At 34.4% G+C, this 13,166-nt stretch overlaps 4 protein-coding genes across 8 annotated transcripts; 2 read left to right on the forward strand and 2 right to left on the reverse strand.

Moving 5' to 3' along the window:
* Positions 1-107: 107 nt before the first annotated feature.
* Usp12-46 (Ubiquitin-specific protease 12/46) lies at positions 108-3,080 on the forward strand. 2 transcript variants are annotated; one of them, XM_012369188.2, is made up of 8 exons: positions 108-514; positions 1,010-1,090; positions 1,182-1,398; positions 1,467-1,547; positions 1,618-1,916; positions 2,012-2,149; positions 2,226-2,405; positions 2,505-3,080. In XM_012369188.2, exons 1-8 carry the CDS (start codon positions 512-514, stop codon positions 2,610-2,612), a joined length of 1,107 nt encoding a protein of 368 aa, XP_012224611.1. In that variant the 5' UTR covers positions 108-511; the 3' UTR covers positions 2,613-3,080. The 2 variants fall into 2 exon arrangements, with proteins under 2 accessions (XP_012224611.1, XP_012224612.1); XM_012369189.2 differs by having other exon boundaries at positions 111-514; positions 2,262-2,405.
* Positions 3,081-3,228: 148 nt separating this feature from the next.
* On the reverse strand, positions 3,229-4,420 carry RpL21 (ribosomal protein L21). 2 transcript variants are annotated; one of them, XM_012369193.2, is made up of 2 exons: positions 4,271-4,420; positions 3,229-3,744 (listed from the first exon to the last, which is right to left on the reverse strand). In XM_012369193.2, exon 2 carries the CDS (start codon positions 3,728-3,730, stop codon positions 3,251-3,253), a length of 480 nt encoding a protein of 159 aa, XP_012224616.1. In that variant the 5' UTR covers positions 3,731-3,744; positions 4,271-4,420; the 3' UTR covers positions 3,229-3,250. The 2 variants fall into 2 exon arrangements, with proteins under 2 accessions (XP_012224616.1, XP_067214855.1); XM_067358754.1 differs by lacking the exon at positions 4,271-4,420 and adding an exon at positions 4,201-4,224.
* Positions 4,421-4,529: 109 nt separating this feature from the next.
* Positions 4,530-9,014, forward strand: LOC105673511 (SANT and BTB domain regulator of class switch recombination). 2 transcript variants are annotated; one of them, XM_067358732.1, is made up of 9 exons: positions 4,530-5,081; positions 5,341-6,100; positions 6,339-6,719; positions 6,848-7,114; positions 7,289-7,583; positions 7,884-8,112; positions 8,206-8,458; positions 8,534-8,715; positions 8,808-9,014. In XM_067358732.1, the coding sequence occupies exons 1-9, from the start codon at positions 5,003-5,005 to the stop codon at positions 8,915-8,917; spliced, it is 2,556 nt and encodes an 851-aa protein (XP_067214833.1). In that variant the 5' UTR covers positions 4,530-5,002; the 3' UTR covers positions 8,918-9,014. The 2 variants fall into 2 exon arrangements, with proteins under 2 accessions (XP_067214833.1, XP_012224607.1); XM_012369184.2 differs by having other exon boundaries at positions 8,206-8,440.
* Positions 9,015-9,061: 47 nt separating this feature from the next.
* LOC105673512 (lymphoid-specific helicase-like) lies at positions 9,062-13,034 on the reverse strand. Of its 2 annotated transcripts, none has more exons than XM_012369185.2 (7): positions 12,680-13,034; positions 12,000-12,364; positions 11,330-11,913; positions 10,449-11,104; positions 9,963-10,357; positions 9,632-9,887; positions 9,062-9,555 (listed from the first exon to the last, which is right to left on the reverse strand). In XM_012369185.2, the coding sequence occupies exons 1-7, from the start codon at positions 12,771-12,773 to the stop codon at positions 9,491-9,493; spliced, it is 2,415 nt and encodes an 804-aa protein (XP_012224608.1). In that variant the 5' UTR covers positions 12,774-13,034; the 3' UTR covers positions 9,062-9,490. The 2 variants fall into 2 exon arrangements, with proteins under 2 accessions (XP_012224608.1, XP_067214834.1); XM_067358733.1 differs by lacking the exon at positions 12,680-13,034 and adding an exon at positions 12,491-12,586.
* Positions 13,035-13,166: the final 132 nt, after the last annotated feature.

Raw genomic sequence — 13,166 nt, forward strand, 5'->3', positions numbered from 1 at the left:
AAGCGCTATCATATGATGTTTTCGGCTTCACTTTTTAAACGGAATGGTTCGCTTATCTACATACATTGGTAATTGTGTCTCAACTGCGGACGCATCTATCTGAACGAGAATTCTATGACGTAATTGACAAAAGGTCTCGGGAGGGGAATAGTACGTTTTGACTACTCTTGCGGAAGATCTGTACGGTGTGAGAGGTGCGACGGAATTGCGTTCGCGTTTCAGCCAATTTGTCGCGATAGTGAATGCGCACACGAAGCGGTCTTCCTTTCGCGAACAATCTTCAATCGAAAATCCTCGAAATCGCACGCGAACGTGACGTCGTGGCGGCGTTTTTCCTTCGTACAACACGTGGGGAAAAGCGCTGTGTTAGCTAGTGCGGCGATGTTCCGCCCGGTAGAAATGCACTAATCAACGAAATCTCGTATCTGTTACGATACGATGGAGTTTATGCTGCTGCTAAAGTCCGTGCTGAGTGCTTGTCAGTGTCACGCTCGAGTTATTGAGTCGTAAAATGGTGAGTACCCGTTCATGGGTCTTCCCCAGAAAAATGATCCTGTAGATACGTAGATACGAGTCGAGCGATCCGTCAATCGCCGTATCGCTTTAACTCTATTTGTGTACGTGACTACGTATTTTTGTGACTGGCTTTTTGTGAGCACTGTTATGTGATCAGTATACTATAAAAATATATTATTTTACATCCCTTTAGTTTAAAAATGACATATCTAGAAATCTCAGTCAACTAGCTCTGAACTTATGTGTAGAACTTAATTCATGATTGCTCGCATGTTTTTTTCCGCTAACAAGTTGCATTATTCACTATCATAATTTTATTACTGTCATTCAAGTTGCATTATTCACTATCATAATTATATTACTGTCATTCAAGAAAAATTAAATCTTACTCTATTTATATTCTTTATGCATCTGCAAAATAAATTATTTTAGTGACCAATTATTAAATATAATATTATGTTTGTGTTTCATGTTATTTTTTTTATAATTTCAGGGTGCAAACATATCACAATTAGAAAGAGATATTGGCTCTGATCAGTTTCCGCCTAATGAACATTATTTTGGTTTAGTCAATGTAAGTGTAACATCATATATGATGGGATTATTTCAAAAATTAAAATATTACATTGTCTACTTAAAGTTCTTAATAAAAATATATTTTCTAGTTTGGTAACACTTGCTATAGCAATTCAGTATTGCAAGCTTTATACTTTTGTCGACCATTCAGAGAGAAGGTTCTAGAGTACAAGGCCAGAAATAAGCGAACTAAAGAGACACTACTAACATGCCTAGCCGATTTATTTTACAGTATTGCAACTCAGAAGAAAAAAGTAGGGTCTATAGCACCAAAAAAGTTTATCGCCAGATTGAGGAAAGAGAAAGGTCGGTGCAATGTTTGTTTTACGATAATGTCACTCCAACTTTTTGTATACTTATACTTTTTTTTGCAGAGGAATTTGATAATTACATGCAACAAGATGCACATGAGTTCTTGAATTTTCTCATAAATCACATAAATGAAATCATTCTGGGTAAGTAGCAGCCTGCCACTTCTAATCGCACTCGTAATACCTTATTCACAATTGTGATCTCACATATCAGCGGAGAGAACTCAGAGCAAGCCGGCTGGAGGAAAGTGTGGAGCGGGAGATGCCATTGGAGGATCGCCACCGGAGCCCACGTGGGTTCACGAGATATTTCAAGGGATACTGACCTCGGAAACGCGCTGCCTTAACTGTGAGACTGTTTCTAGCAAAGACGAGGACTTCTTTGATCTACAAGTCGATGTAGACCAAAATACTTCGATCACGCACTGCCTCAGATGCTTCTCCAATACAGAGACCCTGTGTAGCGACAACAAATTCAAATGCGATCATTGTAGCAGTTACCAGGAAGCTCAGGTATTAAGGATGCAGCGATGCATACTTTATTCAGCGTCATGAACTGAGCAAATTATATAAGTCTCTTATCAAAATGTAATTATTCCGAATTACAGAAACGTATGAGAGTCAAGAAGTTACCTATGATCCTAGCGTTGCATCTGAAAAGGTTTAAATATGTGGAGCAGTATAATCGTCACATAAAAGTGTCTCACAGGGTAGTTTTCCCATTGGAGCTCAGACTTTTCAATACTGTGAGTTTTTTTTTTTTTTTTTAAATAAGCGTTATTTATTAAATACAAATTTTTTTTGTATTAATAATTATTCCAGTGCTTAACAGCAATGGATAATTGTTTTAAATTACAGAGTGATGATGCTGTAAACCCAGATCGTTTGTATGATTTGGTGGCAGTTGTGATACATTGCGGAAGTGGGCCTAATCGGGGGCATTACATTTCTATAGTTAAAAGTCATGGATTCTGGTTGCTCTTTGACGATGATATGGTCGACGTAAGTATTTCTATCTAATGTCTTATTTATACAATGCAGGCATTAAATTATGTCTATAAAAAAAGAAAAAAAAATATGATTAAACTTTTTGGCTTTTAGAAAATTGATGCTTCAACTATAGAAGATTTTTATGGACTTACGTCGGATATTCAGAAGAGTTCTGAAACTGGTTATATTCTCTTCTATCAATCGCGAGATTGTAGTTAAAATTGAATATGAATAGCGATTGAAGTTAAGCGCTCCTATATGCTAATTTCGTATTTTAACAAAGTGCGCAGTGCATGTGAATTTTTGAATGTTCTAATAGGTATGTCAGATTATTTATGAGAATGATACACGAAATATTTCATCATGTTTTGGCTCCCAGAATATATAGAAAGAGAAAATGTAGTTTCGTTATTTATCTAAATTTTATAGAATTTTTAGTCTATATATGAACCACCGATTGTGTGTTTGTCGAGAGAAAAACTGGGAGCAATTTATGTAATGTTATATTTATTTATGTCCGAAGAAGCTAGTCTCCATCTTTGGAAGAGAATGAACACAATTATATTTATCAGTTATTGCAGTAACATACGTGTCCATTGAAATAGAGAAGGAAACGTTGGAAACACTATCAGATTCTATACAAATGTAAAGAAAATATGACTGAAAATAAAAATATTGTTATGAGAATATCTTTTATTCGTCACGTTACGCGCATGTGCAACATACGACTTAAAATTAAAATAACCAATGTATACATAATATTGTTCTTAAAAGAAAGAACGTTAGTTATTCTGCTTGTTCAATTACATTATGTAATAATATGGAAAAACGACAATTTTTGATCTTCAAAATTTTATTTAAGCAATAAATTCATATGGGACAGGTGCGAGTAAGATGGGTGCTTCGCGTCCTGATACAATATGTGCTTTAGACGGTTCAGCGGGTTGCCTTTTGAGCTGGACATGAATGCTCTTCTCCTTCGCCTCCTTCCTGAGCCTCTCGTTCTCCTTGACACGCTTGAGGAAATCATCCCTGCACTTGGAGTGGCTTAGATGCTCGATGCGTACATTGATCCTCTTGGCGATGATACGTCCACGCACCCTCTTGTTAACAATTACACCCAAGGCATGTGCCGTTACGTTGAATACACGGCCAGTCTTGCCATGGTAGACTTTGTACGGCATACCTTTCTGTACAGCACCATTGCCCTTGATGTCAACGATATCGCCGACTTTATACGTCTTCATATACGTAGATAAGGGAATGGTTCCATGTTTACGAAATTTGCGAGAGAACAAGTCTCTCGTACCACGTCTATAACCCTTCGAGTTGGTCATGATGGTGTGTTAATCTGCAACGAAAGATTATATACTTTATTATTCGAAATTTACAATATGTTTAACAAAAAAGCTATATTCTATAGAGCTAATTTGAAAAATAAATAATAGAGAAGAAATTTCTTATTAAAAATAAAAATTAACTATTAATTAATTACAGTTGAGCGATAAAATAAAATATAAATGCAGCAGTTGTGAATCAGTCTGCAATAGAACCTAACCTAAAAATCTCTGACTACTTTTTATACCAGTCAACTGAATTGACAAGAATATTGTATTTTTAGTTTCAGCTAATATCGCAGGCTCTTATGTAAAATTTCTCGGTATTGTTTAAACAATTTTTACGTGTAACGTGCAGTAAGCGATACAAAATGCACGTGGCGTGGGCCCACGTAAGATCAATAGACTTGACATTTTGTATTTCTAGACTTAGCCAGAAGCAATTGCATATCAGTGAACATATTATATACCTATTTTAGACGTATGAAGAGAACGAATATTCTAATTTGTTCTTAATTCTAAAAAATAATTCATACATACATGGAAAACTCGTCTCCACTGTAACCGTCGTCACGGAAAAAGATATTTTAGGGAGGAAATATGTTCGATATTTCGGAACACACCATCGATCATTGAGCATATACAAGTTGTAGAATGCAGACACGGTAGAGTATATCTAAAGACCCTAAGAGCCGATGTTGCTAGTTTGATAGAAAATGGCGTATTACTACCGTTGATTTGTACTACTGAAAAAAAGTACGTTTGATTTATCGTTGACTCGTATAATTTGTTTAATTTTAGCATACTTCAACGGCCAAAGGACGCATTATCGCGTCTTTCAATATATAACGATTATTTTTTACCATGAGTAAGATTAATATTAACAACGTTTATTAGCATTAACAAATCAAAACTATATTTCAGAATTAAATATACGTAGAAAGATATGATCAGCTTTAATTATCTTTAATTAACATAATTATTATTTAATAAAATAATTAGCAGCACATTTGTCGCATGTTCTGTTTTTCTTCAAACATATAATGCATTGGATTATCAGCTGATGTAGTCCATGACAGTTCATATGACAGTTGTTATAATTTTTACAGGCAATATTTTATTATTATCTAAGCAATTCATAAATTCCGATAATAAGAGTTGTCTGTCGAGAAGTACAATATGTCAGTGTGAAATATTTATTTATAATACACAATAACCTCTACAAAAAAAGGCAGATTAAATCGCAACGGAGATATTCTTTCACTTGAAGATATGGAGTCGCATAAGAATAATAATGTAGCTTTAAATGCAAATGCAGTATTAAAATCATGTGCTTCGACGATTAACGAAGGTATATAATAGATCCCACTGGTATGCTAAATTGCATTGAAATTAGACGCTGGATATTGCACCTTTATTTAGAAATGTTTTGATGATTTTTGCATTTTTGTTACCACGTTAATGCTATATTTATGTATATAAAAAAAGGAAAAAACAATCTCGACAATAATTGCACTATGGATTGCGATAATTGCAATGGATTGAGCTGTATCATAATTAGAGTAAAAGTTTGTGGATGACAATAATAATAATAGACACTTTAAATTTAGCTGAGAGATTGCGAAGTCTTCAGGAAGACGAACACTCAAAATTAACGATTGGAGCATTTTTCGAATTTATGAGAACTGCGTATCAAGTTAATGATAGTTTCGAAGGTTTGGCCACTGTACTGAGTGCCAATAGCGAAATTGATTGGCATGAGTTAACAAGAATCAATTTAGATCTAGAAAAGTGTGAAGATAATAAAATAAGTAATGACAATCTCAATGTTCAAGAAGAAGGAAACAAGAATGTTAATCCTATACAAGATTTATTGTTGCAAACAATAAGTAGCAAAGAAACATGTACATCAGAGAATGCAATAAACTCTCAATCTTCTGTGACATCTTGCAGTACTCAGATTAACGAGACATGCAATAAGAATGACTCTACGCAGGAATCTAACAGTGCAGAAGATAATTCTAATAAATGTTCAGAGACAGTTAAAGAAGTAAATCAATTGTTGGAAAGCCAAGCCCAGAATCAAAAGGAAAAACAGTCTAAAGAGCACTTGGAAGAAAGTGAATATGGTTTAGCAAAAATCATGAAGGAAAATCTAAGAGATGTCTTGCATGAAGGATTACTGGACTCTGTTTTGCCGTACATGCTTCCCAAGTCTGCACTGTCACAACCTGTTATAAAAAAATCTGCTGCTCCCACTATAGATGTTAAAAAAAGTGCTTCATTGGGTAACATAGTTGACAATAAAGTGGTAGTCATTCACAAGGAAAGAGATAAGGAAAAGAATAAGGCAAACAAGAAATCTTTAGAGTAAGTTTTATCAAAGACAGCAAACTTTTTTTGTAAAAAAAAAGTAATTTCAGTTTTTTTTAATTTTATAAAGTTAAAAGTATAAAGTTAAAAGTATAAAGTTAAAAGTTTTTAATAAATAAAATTGGATTAGTTTCTTATATTATAAATTTGTTTTATAATAATAATAGTAATAATAATGTAATAGAAATAATAATAATGGAATAACTGGTATTAATATAATTTTTTTTTATTATAGGAACGAAGTGGAGATCCATGTATGCGATGAAGATAAAAATATCAAAAAGAACTTCAGATGTCCGCAAAAACTTCTTATACAAAAGATGTGTTATTTTGCTGATGTCACAGCAGGACAGAAACTCGACGAGATAGACATATCGGTACATTGTGATGTCGTTATTTTTGACTGGTTGATGAGATGGGTGAAGAAGGATATTATAAAGAAGTCAGAGTGGCCAGTTCTGGAGGCGAGTAATGTCATACCGATTATGGTATCCGCCTGCTTCCTACAAATGGAACCACTTTTGGAGAACTGTCTTCAATACTGCCATGACAATATGTCAGATATTTTGAAGACATCCACGATTTTAACATGTCTAGACGATAATCTGCTCACAAGGTACGTGCATATTTCATTGATGTTATAGTTTTGATTGTGTGTCACAGTGTGCCTCTTATGCTGTGAGAAATAACTTTTTAAAATCTTCGCTCTTCCGCTATTTTACTGAAGCTTATAATCGTCGACAGATTGGCAGAATTATTTACCAACGAAGATGTTGAACTACTAAAGGACAAGAAAGATAAAATTCAGAGTCGTCTGTTCTGCAAACTGATCATGTCGCTAGTGGAAGCCACTCCGGATAACAGGAAAGGACATTATAGCTCATTAGCCACCTTGTTTAAATGCGGAAAGTGCAACAAGAATGTTATACAGTCGATTTCCGATTTTGTGCCTTGTGTTCCAAGTGCAATGAAAATTGACAACAAGGGAGCTGTGCACAGTAAACACGTTAGGTACATACATGCGTTTTCATATAACATTGATATTTTTGCGGGAATGAAGAGAAGAATAAAGCAAACTAAAAGTCATTAAAGTAAATTTTATTGAGAACAGTTGCACGAATTTGAAGAGAACAGCGAATAATTATATTTTTAATAGATTCATAGATGTCTTGGGTTACTTTACAGAGACTTGACGTGGACATTGAACGATTACGTTATTACCTTACGATCTGAATTACGCTCTTGGCGCAAGGTCTATTGGAGATTGTGGGGAGATTGCCATTTCTTGTTCTGTCAGCAGTGCAACGTGTACTTTCCAATACATCAGATTGATTGGTGTTGTTATCATCCAGAACCTGCACAATTCTTCGTGAACGAGCAGCAAAGGCCTACGCCTTTTCCATTAGGACGATATCCATGTTGCAGTCAACGTGCCTATAGATTTGAAGCTTTGTCAAATCAAGGCGGATGCAGGTACAAAGTTGGTATCAACATTACGTATCTTATATAATTGTGTGCGATAAAATAGAATTCTCATTATTAAATATACATGTATAAAATAGGTAAAATGAGTATAAAAATATCAAAGTTTGAAAGAAATTCTGAGAAAAAATATAGAGAATTATTTTATCAAAAAAGTAGCTTAGCACAAAAATAAAAGAGCGCATATTCACATAAGACTCATTATAATATTTTATTAAAGATTTTAATTAATCGTAGAAAGTGGAGAAAATTGTGCATTTTTTCGCGAATAAACAGCTTTATTTATATTCGTTTTTAGGAGCACATGCCAGACATAAAGAGTGAGAAAGAATTACACATATTAAATATTCTGACAGCGCACAGAGAAGTGATAACTATCGAACCGCCTCAGCTTTTCTTCCCAGAAAAAATCACACGACTAGTGACGCGCGATCCGTCTCTCCGCCCGGGCAAGTTGGTGTGCAAAGATACAATGTGGTGGAATGGCATAGAACTCGTGCCACCGAGAGCGAAACTTGGCCTGCTTGGTAAAAGTTGTCTAATGTCTCTTTCTCTACCTTGTGTGTAAATTGGATAAATTATTGTAACGTAGAAAAATTTTTATTCTTAAAAAAAAACAGGAAAAATTTGGGGAGGCTCGGGATTCCGTCGATTGCTCCAGGCGCAAGATTCACAAAAGTCTTTGCAGAAGCTTCGTCGACAAATTTCCGTAACCACCGACGTTTCGTCTCCTACTTCGTCGACCACGGACGAGGACGACGAGGATGACGGTGGGACCGCGTGCGAGGACAGCAGTGTAGACGACGAATCGTATTACAGCGAGGAATCCAATACATTATGCGCGTTGCAGCCCAAGTATTTGAACAGTCACAAGTAATGAATCGCGTCGATTCGAGGTACGAAGTGCCTGTTCACAACGAGATTTTTACGTGATTTTTAATTGTTTAGGAGTAACGGTAGATGTTGGAGCGGTAACTTGAATGTAAGACACAATCAAGATAATCAGAGAGATTTTGAGGAAAGAGCTGCCGCGCAGATGATAGCTCTGTTAACGAAGAGAACGGTCACGGAGAATTTGCTTACGAAATCTTATAAGCAACAGCATAGCTACAAAAATAAGCAACCTATCGGTATGTTTCTTATACAATTTGTGCAATAATTACATATTGAATTAAATGAATGATTGATTATTTATGTAAATAATAAATTATATTTGAAATAGGTGGAACGTATGTAAAATTAGAAGCCGAATTGCGCGAACAGTTAACTCAGATTTGTAAATATAAGAATCCTCTAATAGGAAAGTCTCGTACCAAATCGAACAAATCTTGATTGATATATATACACACGATGGGAGATTTATCCGGAATATTGTATTGAAAATTTTATTGTGATTTTATGCAAAGATAAAGAAGACATGTTGCCATAATTTTCGTTTGTGTCCTTTAATAAATAAGTAAAAACTAGGGTAAGCAATTTCCTTCAAATGAATTTTATTAGAAAACTTGTACAAATATTATATAAAGACACATCATGGAACTTGTATTATTTCAACACATCTATTCACTGGTATTGATATTTTCGCTTTTTTTATAATGACGTAATGAAACGCGATAAAATCTATGACACTTTGGATGTTACAGAACATTTTCAAAAATTGTTGTTGCCCGCATTTATTTCTAGCGTTATCAATTGAAATTAACTCGATTAGAAAATAAATAATTATATAAAAATAAACATAATAATCATTATTCTTGACTTTCAATCTTTTTCTGAGAATTGTGTATGTTGTTTCTCACATTATCCAATTTGACTTGAATTTATCAGGAAATAAAATAGGAAATAAAACAGAAAATAAAATAATAAAATAAAATAAAATTAAAAAAAAAAAAAGTTTGTTTAAATTCACTTGTCCTTGTTAATCATATCACTTCTATCTAACAGTTTGTTCAGCTCCGCTTCTGTAAATACTACAAAGATCAATTTATTAGTTTTAGCAATTCTTTACACGTACGCACATATGCATGCATAATGTAAAGAACTTACCTTCTTTTTCAGACGCAACAACTTTATATTCTTTGGATTCCATTACCTGCTTCAATTTTAGCACAGTATCTTTATTAAAAAATGTTACGGGCAGTTGTTTTGAAATAACCATTTTTTCCAGGAACCGTTTAGCGTCAGCGCGCTTAATGATCGTTTCGTCAATCGTTCCCTTAGTACAAAGTCTATAGATTACCACAGGTTTTGTTTGTCCTATCCTGTGGCAGCGCGCCATAGCTTGTATATCTACTTGTGGATTCTGCAAGTGTTAAAAGTCGAATATGAGATAAAGTATAAATATCAGAAAGCGCGAGAAAACGCGACATCAACTCACCCAATCGCTATCGTACATGATAACAGTGTCGGCACCCGCGAGATTTAATCCGACTCCACCAGCTTTAGTGGATATAAGGAAGAGGAATATCTCCGGATTGTTATTGAAAGCTTGAATATCCTCTTTCCTTTGTTCTATCTTAGTAAGACCGTCTAATCTCACATATTTATAATTTCGTAACATGAGATAATCTTCGATCATATCTAATATCATGGTCCATGTCGAAAACAACAGAACTTTGTGACCTTGCGCCTTGAGTTTCATCAACATAGCGTCCAGCACTAAGAGTTTTCCTGAAGATCTGATCAAATCATTGTCGATTTTTGGCAAACCGACTGAATCCAGTGGGCAGTGAACCAAGTATGGATGATTCACGATCTTCTTGTACATTGTAACTAAAATGAAACATGAAAGTAAAGAGATGGCGATTTAAAATATCGAATTTTTTATATGTATGTAAACATATCGATGTGCAATGATACTTACGTCTACGTTGAAACTGAATGCGAATAAGAAAGTCCCTGTTACGTTCTGTAACATCGGTATACTGTTTCCATAATGATAAATTTTTCTCTTCTACAGGTGTCATCCCTTTCCACGTGTCCGTATCATTACTATCTTCGTCTTGTTTGCTTAACAAGGAACTCCCAGATGTATTCGAGAAATCGTCTTCGACAGATCCGTATTTACTTTTCAAAACGCACTTTCTTTTCGGTCTTTTATCATTCACATTCGGTATAATCAAGTCTGATTGTTCGATTTTAGTCAACGTTGCAAAGTCGTAATTCAATACGGCTCTATACAGATCATGTTGCAGTTGCGTAAGTGGCGCATAAACAATTAATTCCTTCTTGGGGGGAATCTCCAAACATACGTCCTCCTTTTCTCGTCTTAGCATAAACGGCTTTAAGATTTCGCGCAACGATGCTAGCACATGTTTCTCTTCTTCTTGTTTCCAAAAATTGCTATTACCTTCATTATGTTGAAATTCTTTGGCATCAAACCAAGATTCAAACACAGATAGATCATCAAAGATATCTGGTAGAAGAAAATGCAGCAAGGACCATAATTCGGCTAAATCATTTTGCAGTGGAGTTCCAGTCAGTACAAGCTTATTCGTACATTGTAGCGTTTTCAAGACTCTAAAAAATAAACGTTATACACTGATGTTACTTTTCAAGTAAAGAGATAGAGAAAAAACTTATAATTAAAAATTACTATTTCCCCTTAAATTAAAAGTGTATTTTTAAATATTCATAAACAATAGTAAATTTATTACCGTACTTGTAATTTATTTTAACAATAAAATTACTCTCTTTCAATTATTAACTTAGTTTTTTTATAAACCAATTATCTTTGCAACTTACTTGACTAGTAAGCACTTGGAATTTTTTATTCTTTGTCCCTCATCAATTACAAAGTATCTCCATTGTTCAGACTGAAAGAATCTAGTTTCCTTTAGTATTATCTCATAAGTGGTGATTACAACGGGCTGCGTTTTATAATCATCTTCAACATGATGCTTTTTCTTAATCTGTTTGTATGCAGCTTTTCTTTCTTCACTACTGCCATAAAACAACAAAACTGGTATATCAGGAGCAAATCTTTCAAATTCCATCAACCAATTTGGTATTGTGGAGAGTGGTGCAATTATTAAGAAAGGTCCAGGTTGTTTTTTCTCCATCAGATGACATATGAAGGCTATCACCTGTATCGTTTTCCCAAGACCCATTTCATCAGCTAAAATCCCATTTAAGGCATTTTCGTAGAGTGTCTTCAACCATTTCAAACCTATTTGCTGATAATCGCGCAAATCACCACAAAAGTATTTTGGTGTAATAGCTGCATTATCAGCAGGCACATTTGCTTCAGTGTCTGAATCTTCCGCCAACTTAACTTCTATTTCTTCTGTACTTAACATTTTTTTCCTTTTTACTTGTACTTTGTTTATCTGTAATTTGACCGAATTGAAATTTTTAGCCTTTATGCTCAAATGATATCGACTGTCGTAAACAGCAGAATTTTCTTAGTACTTACATCTGTCAAATATACTTGCATGTTGTACTTTCCTGAATCAACCTTGCTTAATTTCTTTGGTGGTACATTTTCATTGTTAACAAAGCGACGTTTCTTCTTTTTGGGAGATACTGCTTTACTTGGTTCCTTCCTTGGTTCATTTATCTTATCTTTTAGATAACTTGAATAAAATTTACTTTGATTCAGTAAGTGCATCAATCGTTTATATCGTTTCTCATGAAGTTCACGCTGATAATTTTCTTCCGCAAGCTGTTTGCGTTCTAATTCAACCGTTGAAATTGTGTTTTTTCTTTTTTGTTGCTTTTTCTCCTCTTTTTCTAAGGGTGCATTATTAAATTTCACATCAATGGCTAAAGTTGGTATACCTTATAAAAAAGAAAATAAAGTACAGATTATCATCAGTAAAGATTATATACAAAGACTATAGAGTAAAACTTATATAGTAAATTATTAACTAATGTAATCAATTATCACATGTAACTTTGGTTTACTTTTGCAGATGCAAGCAGTGACATGTAGTGACTAATAAAAGATGAAGCAAAGAGAGATGCCTGTTTGCAGTCGGCGAGATATGCCCGCTGATAAAGCAACAATGTCATGGACTTTTCCAAAATAGTTGAGAACTTTGTATCAAAAAGATGTATAAGATTTTTTTTATCAAAAGAAAGCAAGATACCTACCATCGATGTCAGTGACTTTATTCAAGTTGAAATTGTCTTTCGACTGAAAATTGGAAAAGTCATTCTCCTGGGCCCATCCTTCGGAATCTGCCATTATGCTTTAAAGTGCTCAATTATATTAACCAAATAATGAAACCTAGCCCGTAAATCATCAACTGTAAGTAGCGATCATGCGAGCGAAATCAAAGTGAAAACGTACATTTGACATTGACTAACGATTTCTGGCGGGATGTGCCGCATTGAAAGCCATGCGCAAATAAATTCCCGCCAAATGTCGCGTACGCGCAGTAACAATGCTAGCAGACGATCATTAAGCTACATTCACGTACTTGTATAAACGCATTATGTAATACACATAAAGAAATTAACCAATCATCATGTCTAGTGCAAATTTAAATTAGATACATGATTCTTGAAAGATGTCACAAAAACTATGAAGAAGGAGAAGAATCAATCAGTCATGTGTCTAATTTAAAGTACATTACAT

The sequence above is a fragment of the Linepithema humile genome, chromosome 7, assembly GCF_040581485.1.
Source record: "Linepithema humile isolate Giens D197 chromosome 7, Lhum_UNIL_v1.0, whole genome shotgun sequence".
NCBI classification, from domain to species: domain Eukaryota; kingdom Metazoa; phylum Arthropoda; class Insecta; order Hymenoptera; family Formicidae; genus Linepithema; species Linepithema humile.